At 31.7% G+C, this 25275-nt stretch overlaps 1 protein-coding gene across 1 annotated transcript; it reads left to right on the top strand.

The window, feature by feature from the left end:
* The first annotated feature begins 4282 nt into the window (after positions 1-4282).
* LOC133194621 (IgGFc-binding protein-like) lies at positions 4283-21235 on the top strand. Its single transcript, XM_061330545.1, has 6 exons — positions 4283-4351; positions 8249-8327; positions 11002-11031; positions 16364-16547; positions 19456-19554; positions 19631-21235. Exons 2-6 carry the CDS (start codon positions 8265-8267, stop codon positions 20905-20907), a joined length of 1653 nt encoding a protein of 550 aa, XP_061186529.1. The 5' UTR covers positions 4283-4351; positions 8249-8264; the 3' UTR covers positions 20908-21235.
* Positions 21236-25275: the final 4040 nt, after the last annotated feature.

The following is a 25275-nucleotide window of genomic DNA, read 5'->3' as shown; positions in this document are numbered from 1 at the left end:
ATATATAATGTAAAATATATACATGTCCACCACGTGTAGAAGTTTCTACTTTCGTTTTGAGGATCGGGTCAAATATTAGTACATTTTGTATTTCTTACGACATGCATTTAATAAAATTAGAAATAACCTTGTACAGAGAGTAAAATATTTGTTGTCCATTCCATCTCTCGTTGTGAGAGACCAGTGTACTCAAAGTACACGCGACATGATTCAATTACATGTAGTTATTCAGACTGTAGAAGAAAAAAGGGGGGATGAAAGACTGTTAACTAAGCTGATAGGCGCAAGGTTGATTCTTTAGTTTTAAGTTCCATAAGTTATACATGTAATAATTACTTAATATCAATAATATACGTGAATAAATTATTTTAGAGAATCAAGGAACAATACAAAATTCAGCTATACCATGATTCATGAGTGCGATCAGCATGCTACTGACATTCAAAATTCATAACCTGTCAGATTTTTTTTCCCTCGGATTCAGCAATGCGGAGTTTTTGCGCTTCTGAATTGTGAACAGTTGATAATAATATCATTACACAAATTGCCAAATCACTAAACCATCTTATAAAAAAAAATCTCGTACAAATTTTGCATAATTATTTATTAGATAAAGTCGAAATCCTCGTCTCCGTTTTACAGGCCCTTAAACACTGTTAACAGAGATTCAAATGAATTTACATGTAGACGCTCCCCCCGGATATTCTTTTAACTTTATCTCAAGAAATGTACGTAAAACTAGCAAATGATATTAAATAATGAGCAAAGATCTACGTGAATTAAAATAAATTTCATTAAAATTTATTTTAACATGTTTAAGTTACTTTATTTAATTAATAAGTTTGTATAATGTATATAACTTCAGTTCTTTTCCCTTTTTTTTATTTTGTACATATGTACTGTGTCCTATTTTGCTAAACATTTTTATATCAATTTATTTTGTCAACAAAATCGATAACAAAAATAAATTTTTTGTGCGTCCATAAAGATTATTCCGGCTTGAAGTTGCAAGTACATGTACTGTGTAGGTTCATTTGTTTATTATTAACACCGGTGGCCGCAGACGCAAAACAATAGGTAATTAGTGCCCATTGTTACGCTAAACACTACAACATACATGGAATATACATGTTGTACCCCGTTCTGCCCCAGTGCTTAAGACATGTACAAAGCCAAATCACGGGTTGATCTTCGATTTCTGATCAATACAAATCAATTTAAACGTGTATTCCATTCAGATCTGTGACCTTACAGTATTAAAATCGATCAACTTAATCATCCATTTTTTACATTTAGTAGGTCGCATTTCTTATTTTCCATTCCATAAAATTAAATGAATGAGATTTTTAAAACTTATTGAATAAAAATGTATTATTTGGTGACTTGTGAATTTGTAAGAGACCAACATCAAAGTTACATGTACACTTGTATACTATTGCACTTACGCTACAATTCTGACAAATAATTTTTTATCAGTCCCCGTCTACCGGTTGCACATGTATAAACATGTAGCAGAGTTATATTCTGGGACGATCTTACGAATGCTTGCATTACGTATTCTTAAAAAAAGAAAAAAAATAATTAAAAAAAAAAAAGGTGCCTCCAGACGGAACATATTCACCCCTGTTTTCTTCTCTCAATTTATTTTAAAAAAGCATAAAATTTATCAGTTTCGGGCAGATTTTCAGAGGGAAAAAATCAGAAAGACCGAACATTTAAAAAAATTAAAAAATATGCATAATCAGTGTTTTTTAATGAAAAAATTCACCAACCTCCTTACCCAAATTTCTTGAGTCGGGCTATCAATTTTTTTTTTTTTTTTTTTTTTCAAAAAGCATTAATGTTTTAGTATTACAGTGACTTATGTTAAACAACCCTTAACTCTATTTTAGCACCTTCTTAGCACAAGAACAATGACCACAGTAATTATCAGTAAATCTCAGCATCGACAGCACATCAACAGTATTTATCAGTATTTATCAGACTCAACAGTAAAGACGACAGTAATTATCAGCATTTATCAGAAACAACTAAAATTATCAGTAACAACAGTAAGAATAACAGTAAATATCAGTATTTATCAGCAAGAACAGCACAGTATCAGTAATTATCAAACATTATCAGTAAAATTTGGAATTCTCAGCACTTTTTTCGTCCAGTAGTGCTTGAACCATTGTTCCAATTTCAACCAGTTTTTGCATAAAGGATCTATGGGTAAAGAAAACAAAAATTGTGAATTTCATCCCCCTTTGCTTTTGTGGGGCGGGGCTAAAACCATCAAAATAAATGCAATGCAATCTTTATTTTTTTTTCCTTTACTCCTGGAATCAGGAAGTCAAACTGTTGGCATGATTGTAATAAACATTGAACCCCTACCAAAATTGTGAAATTCTTTGCCCCTGGGTATGAAAATCCAGAAATTAAAAGAAGTAAATTATGAACGACGGAACTCCTCAGATTAGACAAGAGCATGCAAGAATTCAAGGGGCGTCTGACTGCAGGACTGACTGGTAGTTTCTTTACATATCAGAAGTTTCTGGAGTTATTTTAACCTTTGTTACTTCTTTACTTCCTACATATGAACATGTTTAAATGGGCCTAACATCTTCTACATATTAAAGTTTATTTTTAGTCTTATAATGCACTTTTTTACATAAACATCAAATTTAGCGACATTTTAATCACACTACGTCGTAGAATAAGATTAAACATAAAAAATAGTTTTTAACGATATAATTTTAAATAGAATCATATTTATTACAGATTGTTATATCTTTCTGCTTTAATATTATCAATACCTACATGTATATTAGAATACATGAAGGTAATTTTAATGGCAGCTTCCCTACTACATGTAGTAGACCTAATCTTAGATTTTGTTTTAAATTCATCTTATTAACTTTACCAGTACTACCTATAAGAACCAATAATGTAAATAGGAAGTGTTTTGAGAACTTATTGATATTAAATATCAGATAATACATGAAAATCAGGTTTATGTAATTTTACGTTGCAATGTTACGATATGCATCTTCTTGTTCCTAAAGGAAAATTTTTTAGAATTCTCAAGATACTAGCAACACAACAGAAGGCTAGGCTCGTTAAGCGTTAAAAAAAAAATTAAAACAGTAAAATTGTCTTGAATTTATAGTTTCCCTCCATCATTAACTTATACTCCTCTAATTGAAAACTGAATACATAAAAAAGCAACATAAGGAACAAACGAAATCTCTCTCTCTTTTTCGTTTTTAAATTCACAAATTACTCGCTATTGCTCGGTCATCTTTGTTATTCTTTCCTACAGTATCAGATCTTTAAATGAGTAGACTAAATTAGATTTAAGTGGATTGAAGAGTGTCACGATATTTAAACTTTTACTTAAGGAAGAATGGACTTTAGAACCCTATGTCAGTCATAATTTTTAACCAAGCAATGACCTATTAAAGTCAGCATGATTTTTCTGTACAACTGAGAGATAAACACTTACTAAATGGTTACAATTTTCGACCATAAGTAGTTATCTGGAAAACAGGATGCATGTCCTTATGATTTTTGAGTGTGTCCAATCTAGCAGCTTAGTTTTCGTGTTCTGGCAAAACTTAATATTTTTGTTAGAGAGATGAAATAGGATTAGATAATAAACATTGATCAAAAAACCTACAAATAGACCAAATCTGTGAATAGGGCATAAAAGGACCCCATAAAAATCCAGTGGTTGGATCAGGTGTCTAGGAGGAGTAACCTTCCCATTGTCGGCCGGTTACAATGAACACTTGAAGTGAGCTTTATGTATTGATTAGGTAGATGGATTGATTCTGAAGTAAAATTTAATAAAAAATCAAAGATCTAACAGTTTGTACGAAATATGGTAGTCTAAATAAAATTAAAATAACCATCAAAGTAAGTAACTCAAAAACATATAGTTGATTTTCTCACACAGTCAATTTACACCATATCAAAGTTCCAGAATAACTCTTATTCCTTCAGGAACTTTTGAAATATTGCATATAAAGTACATGTAGTTTCATTTTTATGTAAATTTTAATAATTTGTTTACCGTAATCTATGTTCTCTTCAGTTTATTGCTTTTGCCTCATATACAACTTTAATGCTATGATCGTTCTCTTTTTTCGATACTTTATTTAAAGAATTAACATTCGTATGCTAGAAATGTAAATGTAATAAAGAGTTTGTAAGATGACTCCCTTCGTTTTAATCACGTGATATGCTTTGTTAAGCGTTTCACTTCCCTTTTCTACTATATGTAACTCAATCTTTGTAAAAGAGGATAACTCTGTTTCACGGCTAGAATAACAAAAGATTCCTAAAGGAACTGAAAGTAATCTAAAAGGTAATTTGTATTCTATGTTTATTTGACTAAAAGATTTTCTTATTCGATGTATGTATTAGATCTATATCATACAATAGTTCTATAAAGATGAAAATTGACGTTTTAGAATGTTAAAGCAGCGTCACATAAGCCCGAAATGATTATAGAAATGCCACGCTCTCTTATATATAAGATTTAAAAACAATCAGGAATACGTTTACATGTAATTGATTTATGTAACAAGCCGTTCACAATAATATTGTTTTTCACTTGTGCCGATGCGATTTTTGTGCAACATTTAAGAGAGTATATGTGTCCGTCACGTTGTCAACACAGTCATGTGACATCACTAAAATGCTTCTTTATAATACCTTATTCAACATTTCTTAAAACATAACTGTGTATGTATAGATAGATTATAAATTGAAATCAAAACATTGCTCAAAATGAAATAGTATATATCTAATGCATATTAAGCTTTCGGACAGCCTAAACATACATGTAGCTGCGTATTCCTTTTTTGTATAACAAAACGAATCGTAATTAACTAAAGCAAAACAGGGACCTAGCAAATGCCATGACTGATACCTAGGAGATTTAAAACTGAACACTACTGATCATAAATAGGCACCATCACACGGATATATAAACTCTTCAATTTCGTTACACCCGATTGCACACTTGAAACTCGTGGCCGACGTGTAGCATTCCTTTTGAGGTCTTAGATTTTGTGCGTTTATTCCTGTTTTATGTACATTTTCTGTTTGTAAATAATGCATTGACTTATATGTTTGATCTTTCTTTTCTCCTGGCTCGGAAAAAGTAATTTCATCACGACAGAGTAACACGGTAATGTAAGATGTACGTCCACACAGATGAGACCTCCTTAGCGAAATACTTTGAACTGTTAACGGGTCTGCGGCTTATAGAGGGATTGTAGGGATAGTACTTAAAGCAAAATATGAATCGTGAACAGGTCAATACCAATGTGACAACAGATGCCTTGGAGATGTACGTCGAACAGCTTGACGTTGGAAAGCGTTTTCTCCAAAGTTCGATAATTAATAGCACAATATTAAGGAGGAGAAGGACCTTAGGCTGAAAAAATACTTGTCATTCAATGTTTTTCATATTTCGTATATTTCTAATTATGTATGTCCCACATATCTTAAAGCAGTTGTATCATTAGGTTTCTAACCTTATTTTGGAGATATTGATTGACAAATACTATGCCCTGCAATATCTAAGTGGAGTTTTAATTCTCCATGTTTCCGGGCGCATTACTCTGGCCATAACGGGATTTTTTAAGCATACATAAAAAATATCAAAGTGGACATGTATCTTTTTAAATATTTCAGAGTATACCTAGGATTTAAAATTCGAAAAAGCATGTTTTGTCTATCACACTGCATCTGGATAGGGAAAATTGCGCACTTTTTAGGACAACTTAAACAATAAAAAACGTAATTTACAAAAAATTCTATCGTTCAATATTTTTTAATTTACGTTGAAATGCAAATCCTTCAAATTATTGACTAACTGTAAAAGTTTCGAATGATGAAGCTGACCTCATTATTTCACAGACATCGTTAAAGAGGACATAAGCGTGACAAAAACGTGTCATGTTACATTTCTCGAGTACGGGAAAAAAACAACTATGACGTCACACGTAAGCTAAATAAACGAAATAAGATATACCTACATAAGATTTCCATCATCAGCCATGCAAAAATAATTTTTGTGTTCCCCGTTTCTCAAAATATTTCATCATATACTGACTATGACCTGTTTTTACATAATAATACCGCCCCTCTGTTCACCGAGTATGATCTTGCTGTACTAACAGATCGTGTATGACGTTACCGACTTGTTGGACGCGCAGTTTAGGGAAACAGAGGAGTGGATAAATCTTTTTTTTATAATTTGTTAATGTTTACAAGAATGTTAAAACTTTTTTTTAATTTTTTTTTATATAAGATGGTAATTAAAGTTAAAAAATTGTCAAAAAATTATACATGAACTGATGCTTTACACGTTTTGCACTTATATAAACGGAGACTATGACGTAGTTAAACAGAGTCATGTGACCATGTGTCCTTCATCCTCTTAAGTCTTCTAGCTTCAGTTTGTTGTAAAAGCAGTTAGTTACTTTAATCACTCTTTATTCTTTAGAACTGTATTTTGTCGAAATTCCGCAAGAGACTGTCTGCTTTCAAAAAAATTCATCTTCGCGTATAAGTTTACATACATTAAAAATCATATAAAATAATACCAGTTTTTTGAAAATTATTCCTCGCATCCATGTATAAATACAATATTTTTACCTCGTAAAAATAAGGCGTCGCAAAAATATTTGATTAAACGTCAAAAGGTCTGATCAGAAATTCTTCAAAATCATAATTTATGTCAGTTTTGAAGATTTTTAATATTCCAAACAACCAAAATGAATTTGAATTACCATATCTATATTGGATTCTGAAATTTCATAAAAATCCTTACAAACAAAGATACATAGCGGGTTCCAGTAAATGTTCAACCAAGCCTCTTTCTTTACTCCTCATTAAAATATTAACAGTAGTGAAGGAGAAACCTCAGGAGTACTGTGCAACAATATATTCGAGAAGTGGTGTAAATCAGATGTGGATACTTAAAAATTCCAAGGAACTTTTGGAAAATGTGAAATCACAAGATTTTACCAAAATGAAAAGCTTGAAAATTTACGACTTTTCAACTTTATACACAACCATTCCCCACGATAAATTAAAGTCCAGGCTTTTTGATATCATTGGCAACTGCTTTTTCAATAAAAATGGAACTCGTAAATTTACTTACCTTGTCATTGGTCATTTGCAAAATTATTTTTTTAAAAATCATTCTGATTGTACACACAAGTACTCTGAAGTTGACATTAAAAATATGTTTGAGTTTCTGATTGACAATATCCATGTGATTTTTGGAGACCAGGTCTTCCAACAATCTATTGGAATTCCCATGGGTACCAATTGCGCCTCGTTATTAGCAGACCTTTTTTGTATTCATATGAAGCAGAATTTGTCCAAAATCTTATACGTGAAAAGAAGAAAACACTTTCTGTGGCGTTCAACTCGATATTTAGATATATCGACGACGTATTGTCAATTAACAATGGTTATTTCCATTCTTATGTCGATATATATCCGGTTGAGCTTGAGATAAAAGATATTACAGAGTCTGACACATCTGCTTCATATTTGGATATTTTACTTGAAAAAGACGTTAATGGTAATCTAACAATCAAGCTTAATGATAAATGTGATGACTTTAACTTTTCAATCGTCAACTTCCCTTACTTATGCAGCAATATACCTTCGTCACCTGCATACGGGGTTTATATCTCTCAGTTGATTCTATACGCAAGAGCATGCTCTACCTATGTACAATTTCTAAAACGAGGTAAATAATTGACAAACAAGTTGATGAAACAAGAATATCAGCAGTCGCGTTTAAAGTCATCATTTCGTAAGATCTATGGTCGAAACAATAACCTTGTCAGCAAATACAATTTATCATTGAGACAAATGCTGACTGACGTTTTTCATACTAATTGTTAGGCCATTATTTACACACTGAATTGTCTATGGATTTTTCCGTTATTTCCCGATCAGCAGGAGATGCTCACTTCTTCATGGTACCTGATCCCACCTCTGATGTTTTGAAGGTCCGTGTTTGCTGTGCACCTATTTTGTAATGTTTAATGGACTTTTGAGCTTGAATACTGCTCGTTATCTCCATATATTTCATCTCTATTTTATCAAGTGAAATATTCGTGTAGGAGTTGAAAAGTCATATATATATATATCCATATTATTGGCATAAGGCAGATATTTCTGATTGGATTTTGTTTTTAAAAAAGTAAAAGGATGGAATTTTTTTCTACAGGAAAAAGAAACGGGGAATGAATCAATACGCACAGAATATGAAAGGATTCAGCGGAAAAGAAGACTATTACACAGACTATGTAATTAATACTTTATTTTTTCTACCAAAAAAAAAGTAAATAAATAAATTTATTATTTTGAAAAGTCAAACTGTTTTATTTGTTAGAAAAATAATATTCAGTTTTTATATTTCAAAGTACACTCTCGCATAGATTTAAACTTGACAAATACATGCATTATGTAGCCATTGGTAATCAAAAATATTTGGTTACTGCATGTATTATTTTAAGACATTTTTTAACTTCAAGGAAAAAACAACAAACTTATATAACCTTTTTATTTATTAAAAAAGCAAAATCAAACATGAGGCCAAAAAAGAATCAAATTCCATTCTTTCCAAAGCAAAGAACTCGACGATTCTTTATAGTTATATAGTGTTCATAGATTTTAGTTGTTTATATATTACTTTTCATTTCTTTAGATAGTGTCACTGGTCACCATAAATATCCATATAATAACGCTGAAGCACAGAGCAAAATTAATTGTTCATAACTAGCTACATTTTCTTTAAAGAATACTTTCTTTATAATTCTGAAAAAGGTTTATTAACATTTAAATAGAACCATTACTCGTCCGAAAGAACACAATGAGTAACAAATAGAATAAAAAAGGTGAAGATAAGCCACAATGAAAAAAATAAAACTACCAAAAATGCAAATTCGTAAATAGGGAAAAAAGCGTTACATGTGGGTTAGTCACATACGCCGTTAATTTTATCTGTTGATCAGGTTCACGGAATATTTTGTATATAGTCAAATTTAGAATAAAAACAAGACATAACAATTGGTCTTCAATATGACAATCAAAAGACAATCCAATGATAGGTTATATTTGCTAACAATATAATTAATGTTTTCAAACTGTAAAACCGCTATCACGAAAAAATTGCCGTTTTTTTACCGCTTCAAAATAAAACCTAATAATTAATTCAAATAAAGGCAATTTTTTTTCTATGAAATAAATTTATCTGACATTCTCCCATCATGTAAACAACGTGAGCAATTAATCGTTGATTTTCTTTCGGAATAATTTTCAACTTATAAGTTTTACAAAATATATAAAATTATATTTTTAAATGAATATGGTAGAAAATATCGAAATGCATGTTTTATTTCTTATTTCTTTTTGTGTACGTTTGAGGAAAAACAATTAAATTAATTAAATTGGATTTATTGATAATGGTTACCGTATATTTTTTAATAGAAAATTAGTCATGTGCTAAAGAAGATGAATTGCTTATAGAGCAAGACTGAATCCCATTTTACTAAGTAAACGTTTTTCGTTGACGTTGAATCTTGAGAAAATATATCATCAATCTGTTGACAGTTAATTCTTTATCAAATTTTGTCTACAAATATATTCTGGCTCTCATTTTCATTGACTTGTCGATTTAATTATTGTAGGAATCTTTACGCAGCGTAAAACAATTTCACTAAAATATTTCTTGAGCCCTTACATAAGTGTGCAAGTACATGTAAATCATGCAAGTGATTACCTCAGATATTCTTAAAATTAAATAATCCTGAAATACATTTGTACCATATTTATTAAAACAAGAAGTTTTGTAGTCTGAAGAACGAAATGAATGCCATTGTTATCAGCATGGTCAGTAATGTGTAACGTTGATACCCAAATAACACGCGTGGACTGCCTGCTATACATGCCCAAAGGCGATTGAAAACTTAGCCAGAAGTTTGAACATTTTATGCACTGTGTATGGATTTTAATCGTCCAGACAAAGCCGTTGTTACGTGTATCTTGTTTTTCCTCAAACGTACACAAAAGGAAATAAGAAATAAAACACAGATTTCGATATTTTCAACCATATTTATTTAAAAAATATAATTTCATATATTTAGTAAAACTTTTTTAAAAGTTAAAAATTAATCTGGAAAAAAAATCAACGAATAATTGCTCACGATGTTTACATGACTGGAGATTATTTCATAGAATAGATTGTCTTTAATTGAATTAATTATAATGTTTTATTTTGAAACGGTAGTAAAACGACTTTGAACGTTTCTTTTTCTCTTTTCCGTGATAGCTGTCTTTACAGTTTAGAAATAATCACTTTGAAGTGCAGCATATAGCTTTGAATATTTCCTAAAACTATATCGTCTTGTTTCTCCCTTTAGAATATAGAATAATGTACATTTTGAGTATATAATTGAACAGCTTTAATTAATCAAATGAATTGTTAAGTTTCAAACACCTGCATTTACGTTAAGTGCACGGATTACAATAATCGTTTTCTGACTTCCGTTTTTTTTAACTGTCAAAACAACTTTTTATTACCAACAACCAATTAATATTTCCAATTGATTTTATTATAACCGTACTTTTTAAATTTTTGGAAAATGTTTGTTGATTTTATTTTAATGTACAATTTCTCTGCTGAAAGTAAAGGAAACTAGTGTATAAATTGAAACCTGTAAATTTAGAATACACAAGTGGCGGGGCTTTCACTCAGAATCATTTTCCCGCATAGGTAAACAAAGCAGTCTCAGGAAGCAGTCCCAGGGACTGCTGGGTTTGCTTTCTAGAGCAGTCCGAGAGCGGTCCCAGAGCAGTCCCGAGGACTGCTTTCTGGGACTGCTTTGGTGTCAGGTTGGGTCTGGTTATATAAATCATTATTTAAGTTATTTTTCCACTTTATTAACACTTTATTAAGATGTTTGTTTTATTTATTCAAAGGAAGTGGAAGGTGATGCAGATTATGAACAGGTAAAAAACATTTCAAAATATTTTCCCATTAATGAATACTCATGGATTCCGGTATATGAACTTAATTACTTATTACCTTCTGCTCTAAAATTTCTTTTTTTTAACTTCCCGACATTGATTTTCATCAAGAGCTAAAGCATCAGATTCAAATGAAAAATAGTATGAGTTATAAAGCGCTGCTTATTTTTTCAGAAAAGATTTTTTTATGTCAGATCATAATATGAAAAAATTTAAATCCTGAGAATATGAAAAGTAATAATTTATTATCACAACATAAAATTAAAAATATTAGGTGTATATAAAAATAATATTTAATGTCATACCTATTAATTTCATATAAGAAGACATAATTAAGCGTTACTTCCTAAGTCAGAATATCACAATGTTATATGTGGTTGTAAGAAAAGAATCGCAAGTGTTATCTTTACTATAATTTTTTTTTTCATTGAAAAAAAAAATGTAATATTAACAAAAATTCTACATTTTGTACTTCACACTTTTAGGTCACCTGAGTCACTCAGGTGTCCTATTGCTATTTGCTTTCCTCCCTCGTCGTGTGTCATGTGTTGTGCGTAAACATTTAAACATTTTCAGCCTTTATCTGCAACCGCTGACCAATTTCAACCAGTCTGACATAGAACATCTATGAGTGAAGGGGAACAAAGTTTGTGAATGTCATGGTGCCTGCCCCCCCCCCCCCCGGGGCCTTAGGGATGGGACCAAATCCATCAAAAAAGTGGAATCTTTAAAAATTTTCTTACTCCTGGATATCAAGCAGTCAAAATGTTGGTATGATTGTAATGAGCATTGAGCCCTCTACCAAATTCTGAAATTCATGGCCCCGGGGTCAGGGGTTCTGGAGTTAGGGTGGGACTCCATTGATCATATAGTGAAAATGCAAAAATTCTTTAAACCCCCCCCCCCTGTATGTAAAAAACAGGTAAACTAGGAGTATGGCTATGATGATCAAGAGTCCCTCTTTCAAAATTGTGAAATTTGTGGCCCCAGGGTGAGGCGTTCTGTGGGAAGGGGGGCTCTAATGTTAAGTGAACGTGCCTAATTTCTTTAAAATCTTCTCCGCTCCTAGGTACTTAGCGTATAAAACAAGTATATAGTTATGATGAGCAAAAGCACCTCTTCCGAAATTGTGAATATCTTGGCCTCTGGGTCAGGGATTCTGGTGTGAGGGCGGGGATCTATTGATCATATATTAGTAAAAAATGCAAAAATTCTTTAAAAATCATCTTTACTCCCCCTGTATATTAAGCAGATAGACCAGGTGCATGGTTTTGATGATCAAGGGTGCCTGTTCCAAATTTGTAAAAACTGTGGCCCTAGGGTCGGGGGTCCTGCGGGAGGGGGCTCTATTGATTATATATTGAAAGTGCATTATTTCTTTAAAAAAATTCTTCTTCCCTGCTCTTAGATATTAAGCAGATAAACTAAGTATATAATTATGAATAGATAGCGCGCCTCTTCCAAAATTTTTTAATATCGTGGCCACTGGGTTATGGGTTCTGGGGATGGGGCAGGGATCTATTGATTACAGTCCCTGAAACGTTCTACTTTCCCACTTGAACGGTGAGCGAACGGTGAACGAACGGTGAACGAACGCTGAACGAACGCAGAGCGAACGGTGAGTGAACGATGTGTGAACGCCGAACGCAACTTGGTGAACGATGTGTGAACGGTGAACGGTGAGCGAACGCAGAACGCGAACGGAGCGCAAACGCCAACGCAAAGTGAACGGTGAACGAACGATGAACGCAAGATGAACGATATATTCGGAATGCCTCTGATCTTTTCCTTGCATTGAAACTATTTTATTGTATTATAATGTCAGGTGCCAATAAATAAATAAATAATAAATAAGTAAACCAATAAATGAATGAATAAATAAGTCAATAAAATAAATTCTCCAAAATTGTCCTAAGAAAGACGATGCATGCACAATAAGTTTTTAATCACACGATTTTTATCGCATTATAACATTGTAATTGTTGCCGAACGCTGAAGTATAAAAGATGTTTTTTTAGTTGGAAAAAAAGAATGTTTATTCTTATTTGATAACAAATCAGAGAAAACTTCTGACTTACAGAATGAATTAAAGCGGTTGTAACATCCATTCAAACATCTCCGTGTCAAGGCGATTTCGTGTAAAGTAATGAAAAAAAAAATAATTACAAAGGTCAGTGGACGTTTTGCATTTATACGCTCGTATTTAAATGTTTAATACAATAATATATTGTGTGTCATTTCTACTTTTTCATGATGATTTATTGAGCAGACTTCTACATGTTTCTGAAGATGGCCGTGATTATACTCGGAGAAGATAATACAAAGATGCATATTCATATTATTTGTTATAAATTCAATTTTCAGAACTTGATATTTAAGTAATATGCTGTTATAGTTTTCATTAAACAGACAAATGAGAGAGAGAGAAATATTCCGTTTTAGCCCCCCCCCCCCCCCTTCCTTTCAGGCTTCACTAAATGTTTGTACCTATATCAAACAAAAACTCTGAATTTTTTTTCTAAATATATCAGGCAGTGAAAGTAACTTTTTTTTTTTTATCAACAAATCATATCCATTTGTTTGACAGTCATACTCGTTTTTATTTTCCTGCTTCAAGTTCACACGAACTCCAAGTGCTTGTCCTGTCAATCAAAATCACTCGACACTGTGCAGGTGTGAAAGTTTCGTCACGTCGAAGGCGAAGTGCGAGTACTTCCGACAAGTTATAACATTTATTTTTATCATTTCTAGATTTGATTCCAACATTTGAATAATAAATGAATAAAATACATTGGGCATTAGCATTTGACTTTGAAACATACTCTCTGCCAATTTCAAATACCACCGCCGACACGTGTACATTTTGAACTACTATTGTTTTGTGACTTTTTTAGATGCATGCTTGTTTTGAGACTGAAATTTTTGTTCTAAAAAAGACCTTAACATTTTTTTTTAAATGTTAATTAAAATATTCTGGAAATACAGTACTGACTAAGTAACCGATTTGGGGGAAAGGGGAGGGGGGGGGTATTAATCATATCGAATGGCAAACATATAATGTTACGGTGAAGAAAGAATTTTTTTTTCTCTATAACTATATATAAACTTAACATATTATAGTAGAGAAAATTCTGTAGTGTATTACATTTTTAATAAATATTTCCTTTAACCACACTATCAATTTAATTCGCTCCAAAGATAATAAATTAACAGGATATCCGCAGTACTATGTATAACTCTCAGAACTAGTTCTATCATATTTTCTGTAGTAATTGAAAAAAAAGGTGTTAGAAATAAATATTTTCGTAGTTTTGCTGCGTAATTATTTTACTTGGATAATTATATCAGCATTAACGATTTGTCGTCTTTAACAAAACAACAAATTGTTGCAGTGCTTGAAGTATTTGCACATTGCCCTTAGTTAAATTTAATATTTCAGCATCGGTCTACATAGGTACAGAATGTGCTTATAATAACATTTATTTTCCAGAGTAATTTAATAAATAACCCAACAGCTAAGTTAGAATAATAAATATATATATCGTAGATATTTTTCCCCATGAAATAATGATTCTTCAAACACGATATGTTAGTTATTAAATTAAAAAAACCTGTAACTCCTTACCTACAAAAAGATAAGTCCTTTCACTTCGGAGTTCCGAATGACAATCAAAACTGAACGATAGGTGAACGCTGAACGCAAAGTGAACGCAAAGTGAACGGAACGAAGAGCGAACGCTGAACGCTTTGTGAACGGTGAACGCGAGCGCACGGTGAACGGTGAACGCAAAACTGTGAACGGAGAGCGAACGGTGAACGCACGGTGAACGAACGGTGAACGCACGCTGAACGAACGGTGAACGAACGATGAGCGAACGGAAAAATGGGAAAGTAGAACGTTTCAGGGACTGTATATATACTGAAACTGCATAAATTCTTTAAAAATCTTCTTCTCTTCTCCTGAGTATCAAACAGTTAAAATAGGTGCATGGTTATGATGATCAAGGGTGCCTCTTCCAAACTTGTAAAATTGTGACCCCAGGGTCTAAGGTTCATCTGAGTGGGTGGGTGGGGTATATTGAATATATAGTGGAAATGCATTTTTTTCCCCGAAAAGTCTTCTTCTCTGCCCCTGGGTATGTAACAGATAAACTAAGTACATGGTTATTATAAGCAAGGTTGTCTTTTCAAAAAAGTTTGAAATTCATAACCCCGGAGTTAGGGGTTTTGGTGTTAGGGTGAGGCTCTTTTAAATGTATAATAGAAATCCATTATTTCTTTGAGAATATTTTTCTCTGCCCATTGTTATTAAGAAAACATACTAAGTGCAAGAGCGCATCTTCCATAACTGTGAATACATGTTTCTTGGGTTTCTGCTATTAGGGTGGGGCAATATTGAATCTATATTGAAAAATGGATTATTTCTTTGAACATTTTCTCTGCTCCTGGGCGTCTTGGAGGCAAACAAAGTACATAAAGTTGTAATAAGCAAGGGTGTTTTTACCAGATTTTGAATTAATTTCTACTGAAAGCAGTTATTCCACTTTGCTACTCATATATGACAGTTAATCCCTGTAAATAATGTAACTTAAAGTACTTTCATAATTTTTATGATCAGGTAGACTATTAAATAATAAATAAATGAAAATGGGGCAAAATATCATATCTTTGCACATAGAAATAATCTTCAAAGACTAAGAGAGGCCAATGTGAGGGGGAATGAAATGTGTTAACTTATTATTTAGTGTTCTAGACTAGAACTATTGTTCTGTTTAATCCACTCGAGGATAATGAATAATTGGGGAAAGTAAAGGCAAATAAATTGATCAACTTTAAGATTTGTTACTGAATACTAAATTAATCTTTTTGCTTATCCCTGATCATCCCATACCACCTGCTTTTGGGCAACACTTTCATTTATCAGCTTATTTTCTTTTAATCTATGGATCGTTACATTATACTCAGTTGACCGTTAAGGCCCTTGGGCCTCTTGTTAAAATGGTCATCAAAATGATAGAACTTATTTAATTTGTAAGGGCTTTATTACTGGATTTAAACGTTTTTGTCAAATATAATAAAAAAAAAAAATGAAAAGTATATGCAAAAGAAATAGAAGGTAATGTTTCCATCATATGTCATGTTTAATCGAATTGAGTACTCAATGGTCTCAATTATTAAACCCTGAAAAAGTAAACTATGAGTAACAGTAGTATTTATTACTCGAAAAGTGATCTCTTTTGTCAGATGATGAGTCTCCCTTAAACAATATTGTTTTTCACTTTTTTTTACCAACGTAAGTATCTCTTTCTGAAAGCTTCAGATGCAGTCAAGAGAAACACGGAATATTGAACAGATGAACGTCTTTGGAGACACTATTCAACATAATTCTCCAAAAAGGACCATGAAGCGTCTTCTGGTGGTAATTTTAATCATCGTTCTTATCCTCGGACTTGCCACAACAAGTGCATTTCTTTTTCTAGAGAGAAACAAATCAAATGGTAATTCATACAACCGTTTAATATTTATAAGCCTGCAGAGAAGAATAGTGCTTGCATTAACCGGGTTGCCTTCTTTAAATAAAGTGTTATTATTATAATTTTAGACGAGGGAATCTTCAATAATTAATTAATTTAAAAAATCGTATATATAGCAAATGCTTCTATTTTTTACATATCAAAACAATTAAATCATCTTATCTTTGAAATAAATCTCATTTGCTTTTGAACTATTACGTATTTAAATATTCGCCACGTCGTTGAAATAAATACATTTGGCTAAGAAACCATTTTCCTCATCTGAATCGACTTGATCCTGTTTAACTTCAGATTATTTTTTTTTTCAAAATATTGCAGTAGTTTGTCTTATATTGTGATCTCAAACTAGTTCAAAACATGGTTGGTTTCACACATATTGAGCTGATGTTTTTTTTAAATATCTCTAGTATGAAAATCTATATTTTCTCTTGTTATTTTATGATTTACTTGCAGTACCAGTGAAATTATATTTTAAAAAAATACGAAAAAATCCAGTCAAATAATGCCAAAAGACAATATTAATAAAAAAAAATGTTCAATATAAAAAATACAATATTGTTGTATATATCTGTTTTGATTTTTATACGAATTAACTCTGAGAAATTCTGAAGAGAATATTTCTGGGTTGTCAAAAGTGCATAGGAGATGAAATATCATGAATTAAATTTATTTGCATTTAGGCAAAACAAAGTAAGTGCAATCTATAAAAGTGATAAAATGCCTATTTTATTCAATTTTTTTTTCTTTTTGATATGTTAGGATTAAAAGTTTTAATTTTTCATTTTAAATACTCAATAGAACCTTACTATGTCCGCTATATTTGAGAACAATTAACAGTCTGTCCTCGAGAAAAATATGACTTTATTTTCCTACATAAGGATAACTTGAAGAAGATTTGTTGACAATGATATTTGATAGTTCTTGAGATGTAGTGCTTAATATTTATGTAAACAGACGATACAGGACAAGAGACGGCAAAATACTAGGCTAAGCATATTCGAAATAAACGAACACCTTACTATTTTCAATATGAAAGGAATATCACTTGACTTTAAGCGGCATCAAGAAAAACCTTTCTAAAGAAAAAAACCTAGTTCTCTTCAGACCTGCATTTCTAAACAAAAGAAAATCAAACAGTTTATATGTTACTATATCCAACTTTTATTTTTGCAAAATATGTATAATATATCAATGATATCTCCTGTATTTATTCTTTATTGAAACCACATCTTCGCTACCCAAGGGTTTCTGATACGCTACTCTCCTCATAAGCCCTTGGCATACGGTGTTAAAAAAAGTTGGGATTTTTTTCTCAAGTTGTGATTGGAGTTGATCGACATCGTTCGACCAATGAGCAATTTTTTTTTGTAATTATGACGATATTTGCGTTCGGGATATATCTTGACTCTTTAATATCGGGAATGAAAAACACAAGTAAACAACGATCCGTGCCATTCTATGAATAGCTACATGGTGTCATCCAATATCTTAAGCTACGTGCAAAATATATGATTAAGAATCAGTACTGAAGATGTAGATTTGCATTTTAACATGTTTAAATAACAAATTAACATAACTCAATACCTTCTTGTTAATTATTCTTTAAAAATATTATTTTTTAAAATACGCTTTTTATTTCTGTCGATGACGCAATCTGTGCGTATCTGGTAAGAATCGTGATCACGTGACAAAAACAATCCCGTCTTTTGTCAGCACCGTATGCCAAGGGTTTATGAGGAGAGTACCGTATCAGAAACCCTTGGCTAGCGAAGATGTTGAAACCAGTGAACGATGCTTATACTAAAAGGATAAACTGGTATTTAATGTTTTGATTTTCACTAAAGTATTTACCTGACGATGATATCTATCTTACTCATTCTATGTATCACGGTAACTACCATGATCTTTTGCAAGATTATTTAAGCAAGATTGACTGATTGATTGATTGTATGTTGTTTCACGTCCCGATCGAGAATTGTTCACTCATTTAGAGACATCAACAAATACAGGTGAAGGGCTTCAAATTAAGACCTTTACTCGGCACTCAGGGTGATGAGTAATGAGGGTTCTTTATCGTGCAAACGTTCTTTATAGTGCAAACGCCCACCGTGACACGGGGCCTCGGTTTTAAAACGTGTCCTTGCTAACGGGTATTATGAACGATCATTTTATAGAAAGCCATGGCACTCAAAGCACGAACGAGTGGTCGGAAGGTTAAAGCATGACTTTTTCTGATGTCACGGACGTTGAACGCGGTGCTAGTGCAACGTTATAATAAGACCACAAAAAAAAAAAAATCAAAATTAACGCTCACAATGAGTAGTATGACGGCAGTAGCCGTTGCTATAGCCATTCCATCAAATGTAACTTACCCAAAGGATAATACTGACAGGGGATTTTAAATATCAATCTGCAAACAAGTTAAGTAGTCAAAAATGTAAGCGTTGAATGATTATTTTTTGAAAGATGTGGCTTCATAAGTACAATTGTATGGGGGAAAAATCATTACGTTCTAAAGCTCGTTACTCAAATCATTTGCACACATCACTTCAGTTATAAGACTATATCTTTCAAAACTAATCATTCAATCATTCATTTGAATGCAAATTTCTTTTTAAAGCTTTTGTAACTGATTTCTGCGACCCAGCGTTACCTGTCATCCTGAATGCCCCTTACGTCAATTACCTATGATTATATCTGAACGAAAACCTAAATGATTTATAACATTATTAACACATTCAATTCAATTATTCATTTTTCCATACATTTCAAAGATGTGCGTGGTTACTTTTACATACAATTTTTACGTTAATAAAAGAATGTACGCTAGCAGAGAAATCATACATCAAATCTTTTATTGCTTTATGAACAGAGAAGCAATCACCAAAACTTTTGGTTATGGATGAATTTATCAACAAACCCTGCAGAAGTCAAATATCCAAATTTACAGATAAAGGAAGTACAAATTTAGGTAAGGATGTATTTAATTAGCAAATTTTCTACTTATATATAAATTACTTTTGCTAAAACAAAAAAAAAAATTTCAGGAAGCAGAGGGCGAAGTTTTCTGGTCAGTTTTATACAAAATCACAACGACGGAAATACAACAAACCGAACTATTATTGCGTCATCAGAAACTGATTTCAATTTAACAGTTTCACTGCCAGAGAGTCAAAATTCAAATCTGATATCCATTTCTAGTCATACAAGTAAAACGGCAACATTTAAGAAGTTAAATGTACACTACTCTCTAGTTCCTTCTTACTTTACAACTGAATCTAAAGCTATCATCATTACCACCTCTGTGACGTCATCTGTGTTGTCTTTGTCCGACTACCGTGTATCATCAGATACGACAACAGTTTTTCCCATGGACAAGCTTTCAACGTATTATATCATATCTACAGCTGCACCGTCAGATCGTTATTTAGGCAGTGGAACTCATTTCACAGTTGCTTCAATGAAAGACAATACTCTTGTTAGCATAGTATTCGTAGCTGATCATGACACAAAAATAGTGCTACAGGGGAAAGGTTACGGGAGAGGGGACACTTTTAATTTAATTTTAAACAAGTATCAAACATTTCAAATTGGACATAATGCAGATCTGACAGGAACAACAATCCGTTCTTCCAATCCGGTTGCTGTTTTCGCAGGGAATAGGTGTATTACTGTGGGGTACCACGGATACTGCAGCATGCTTATGGAAATGGTTCCACCTACTAAAAAATTAGATAATGTATTCATTGTTCCACCAAATATTCATAGATTCCAATCGCATGTACGCATTTCCTCGGTTGTAAACACGGATATTAAATATACTACCAAAGAAATCACAACGAGGACACATCTTTTGAAAAATCGGTTTGCTGAATTTATTGTTCGCGAACACGAAGTGGGCGTTATATTTTCTACAAAACCTGTTTTAGTAAACAGTATTGCTGTATCTTCAACCAAGGCTAAAGTATATGGCGATACTTTTATGGTGACGATCCCTGGAATTAATCAGTATCTCAACTCATATACCAATTTCGTGCCTGCTGGATATAATTTTAGCTTTGCTACTTTTGTATTTAGAAACGATTCTCTGAGAAATCTTCAAATCAACGGAACAAACATCGATGTAGATAGCTGTCTTTTTCATTCCTCCTTTCTAGTTGGAATTGACCTATACAATGTTTGTACCGCAAGTGTTCCAAGTGGAGTAATTAATGTAGAAACCTCTGATGGGTCGCGATTTGGTTTTATCGTTACTGGTCAACGCAAACATGACGGTCATGGGTACGCTGGAAATGCACTGTTGACCACTGACTGTGAGACTTGACAACAAGTTTGAAAAAAAATATGAATTTCTCCTTGAAAAGCCTCATCAAGTATATAAGATCAAATTTAATACTATCTCAGAATCCCCTCTTCAAGGACTTAAATAATAATACACACACAGTGGGGCTTGATAGAAAAGAACATGTAAGCAAGAGTGTATTTGTATTTATTTGAAATATAAACTATTTATGCCATTTGTAAATTTATTTCCTTCTTTGTGATTCACATATAGTTTTGTTTCGAATGAGTTTAATCCAAAAAATTTTGTTTTTTATCCTTGTACACCATTATAAAGGAGTAGAAATTCAGTTCTACTTTATAAGCTATATGTATTCAATCCGTTGACGTTATTTTTTTTTACAATCTTCAATTGTAGTCGTATCAAATGTTTCATTATATGTAATTAGGAATTTTGTGCATGCATATTTCACTATACGTATGTAAATTTGTGATATTTTACTGTTATGTCAACTTCCAGAGAGGAACTTTATTTTTGAGTGGATAAAGTTTTCCAAAGGGTTCTACGTTTTTACGTTGTTATCTCAGTGTGCTAAATAAAGTATTGTACGTAATTAATACTTAATTGAACCATTTTCTCATGTATGTATAAAAAAGGACGTCGGCTATCGTACGTTTTAAAAACGCTATTTCTATTGTGAGATTATTGTTATATGTAAATTGCGTTTTGACCTTTTTCAAGTTTTCTTATTTTTTGTTTGTAATCCTCCTTCTACATCTGAGAGGTATTCAGAATTTTTTTCTACTCTTCCTCACAAGTTTGAAAATACTGCTTGAAAATTCCAAACAGTTTTCAACGATTTCGGTGACTACTTGCCCAAGCCTTTCGACAAGAACAATATTGGCTTGACAAGGAAAAGGACATATCTTATACTGGAAACAAGCATAATTACAAAAAATTAATGTTTAGGACTAATTTGTTTTTGTGTCTCTTTTTTTTTTTCTTATCGAACTTTCTCATAGTTAAATATGGAGATAAATAAATATAAACCACTTTAGCAGTCAAATTCCAAGCGTAATTGTATTCAAGGCAGAATGACACCTTTCACTGTCTTGTCTTAGTCTATAACAGTTCGTGCGATTTTTAAAATAATTGTTCGTCTATTATGTTTAATGTAACAAAATGGTAATACAAGTTTAACAATTTTGGAAAATGGGGTAAGTATGTCACAAGATATGATCCCATGCCAACATTTTTTTTTTTTCATTTTCCAGTGAAGTAAATATTTATTTCATCAGTGAATGTTATTTGCAAACTTTACACAAGTCAAGTCCGATTCTGGAAAACCTCAGACACTGAAAACCGGTATATATTCAAAATTTATGAATTTACAGAAAAGTAGTAGGTGTACGTCTATGTTATTTAAATTAAGTCCTTTTTCAAAGATTATCAAATAGATAATTTCAATCATTAACACTGATTTCCCACAAGCACAAGCCTATAGCACAAGCCTATAGAAAGAATTATCAATGTTGGGTGGGGATACAAAAAACAAGCCAAGCAAAAAAGTATAATCTTTCTAATCTCGAAAATATTATTCCTGGGGTGGGGAGGGGGGAGGGGTTAGGTAGAGCTTTTTCTAAAATGAGGTTGAATTATTTTTCAAAAATTGCTAACAGCAACAAAAGATGGGCCAAACAGGGTTTAAATGAAAATTTACATTTCGAAAGAACAGAAAAGACTATTCTCAGGAAGAGTGCCCCCATGAAAATTGGCATCCTTTTTATTTACCATATTTAAGAACAATAGGGATTCTCAATAATATTGCATTTATAGACGGAAAATCCGATAAATGCAAAGCATTCGATGCGACAAACATTCAACCTGAATGGAGAAACTAACGTTGCTATTGACACACAAACAGCATTACGCAATATAATTGTAAAGAATTACTTTGCAGGTACTGTATATAGTGTCAAGGATAAGTATTTTTCTTAAATATATATATAAAAAAGAATTCAATTTAAAACGATTTTTAGTATAAAATTTATTATTTTTGAGTTTACACAGATAGTTAATCATATTTGATGGAAAACAGTGCTTTTGTCTTCTACATGACGCAGTCTGGGAATCTTAAATTATGTATTTTATCTTCAATAAACAGGACCAATCATCATAGATCTTCTTATACCCAGCCAATGAAAGGAAAGCGCAAGTTCACATTTGGTTGAATATGTTGAAGAAAGATTTACATGCGAGATTTCAAAATACACTCCTTTGATGTTTTAGAAAGTTTATAGTAAAGTAGAAGATAGTGTTTCAGGTAAGTTGAGGACTTTAAGAAGGAAATTAATATTACAAAAGTTAATTTTTTTTCTACATAAATAAATATGCATTCTTATTATTAATTTGTATGATTTAAAATTAGCGGATAGGGCTGGAAATCTTGTACTGTGAAAAAGTTCTTTAAATATATAAGAAGGTTGTATAAATTATCATTTATTTTTAAATTTAACTATGATTGCATAGTAAGCTGTACCTGATGTAAATATTCATAATTTTTGTACTCTTCTGTTTTAAACTTCATCAATACATTATTTGTTTTCACACAATTATTTATATCTTATTGATGTTCTTGTTCATGTGTCTACATGTATGTTAAATACAAACATAATATAAACCTTACTACAAATACTATATTATACTTCTACTTTATTTATTTTTCAATGAATAGGGTCAGTAAGGATTTAGTTATTATGACTGCTGTTTGACATGCTACTCAGATTTGAACTGCAAGACGCTTTAGTAAATCGCATTTCTTTATAACAAACTATTATCTTCAACAAACCAGAAGTGTTGAAACAATTTACAACATACAGGCAACGTATATTTAAAAGAAACCTTAAGTACATAACTATTTGTAAGCATACGCAATGTACAGTACATAAACCAAGTTTCCCTACAAATAAATATCCGCGACCTTCGTTTCCTCTTGAATGCCCGAAACAAACAACATTTTACTGTAGCAATTCAAAGCTTTTTCAACAGTTCATCAAAATATCTTTACAATGGATTCAAATTTGTTGTTCGTTTTTTTTTCTTCTGATTCTCCAATTCATACATGAACATTTGTAATATTAATAAATGATAGGATTACGTGTATATTCACATGTTACTTCAAAACTTTACAGCATCGTTATTATATTTAAGAAAATCTAAGCATTGAAAAAAATATTGAAAGAAGTTTTTAACTAAAGTTTCACAGTAAACTAAAGTATCAAAGAATTGACTATAGTTAACTATAGTATACACCATTTACATGCATAGTTAATTATAGTAAATATTTGTTTGGGGTTATCTTATATTTTAAAAAAAATGCCTGGTTCATTACAAAATGTACTTTAACGTTTTAATCGTTTGAAAAAAAAAACAACAACATTTTTTCCCCAAAAAACTGCTTTTTACAGGATATACATGGTTTATTAAATTTTCCCTTCTCCAACTTCAATAAGTAAAAGGACCGGGAGGCCAATTCGATTCTCGTTCACCTCGCAGCATCAAATCTAAGGCGTAAAACCCGAGGTCCCAGGTCAGCGGGGCGTAAGCACAATAAAAAATAATATAGGCCGAGTATTGAGTAAAAAAAAAAGTTAAATAACATACAATCTATCATTTATATAGACTTGTATTTTTATTTTATGAAAATTGTAAATAAAACTGAAGTTCTAGATAGGTGTTTTTTTTCCCTTGTACCTATATCAAAGACCACAATTAGACTGCTTTCGCAATTTACTTATATACTGTCTTTGTATCCTTCAAGAAGCTATGAAAATTTAAATCATATACGGTACCAATTTTGATGCACCAGATGCGCATTTCGACAAATTATGTCTCTTCAGTGATGCTCAAGCCGAAATCCAAAATATTTAAATAAAAAAGACTTGGAGGAGCTGAAAAAAGGTGCCAAAGACTGGAGACAATAAATAAAAATCAACTTTTTAAAAAAATGTTCTTACATTTTTCTTTTCTGCGACATTATAAATGATATCTTCACCTTTTTCACTTTACTAACAAATTTCAAAGCTATTAAAGCATATACAAGATATGAATCTCAGGTGTATTCTTTGATGATGTTACATCTTGATTCAGAAAAAAATTGACAGTTGGTTATCACAATTTGTTTTATCTTTCTAAATCTAACAATATCTGAGATAAATAATTTATTGGAATCAATGTTATTGTTCATAGGCATAGATAAGTTATTGGACTAAAGTTTTGTTTTGTCATAAAGATAATAAGATGCTTAAAATCGTGTCGTCTCTTTTTCTCCTAATGATGATTAAATATCCTTTTTATCCTTGTTATGTTAATTAAAAGAAAACATAAAAGCTCTTATTGAAAATGCGTCAA

Source organism: Saccostrea echinata, unplaced genomic scaffold (genome assembly GCF_033153115.1).
Source record: "Saccostrea echinata isolate AGI-Se365-2 ecotype Australia unplaced genomic scaffold, CSIRO_AGI_Sech_v1 ptg000029l, whole genome shotgun sequence".
In the NCBI taxonomy this organism is placed as follows: domain Eukaryota; kingdom Metazoa; phylum Mollusca; class Bivalvia; order Ostreida; family Ostreidae; genus Saccostrea; species Saccostrea echinata.
The sequence above is the reverse complement of the archived record's forward strand: the minus strand, read 5'-3'. Positions and strand labels throughout refer to the sequence as shown.

Excerpts from the sequence above, each read along its gene's own strand:
- LOC133194621 (XM_061330545.1), top strand. The coding sequence starts at position 8,265 with ATGAATCAATACGCACAGAATATGAAAGGATTCAGCGGAAAAGAAGAC. Across the intron at positions 8,328-11,001 it reads AAGACTATTACACAGACTAT|GAAGTGGAAGGTGATGCAGA; the intron begins GTAATTAATACT and ends ATTTATTCAAAG. Across the intron at positions 16,548-19,455 it reads AGAGAGAAACAAATCAAATG|AGAAGCAATCACCAAAACTT; the intron begins GTAATTCATACA and ends CTTTATGAACAG.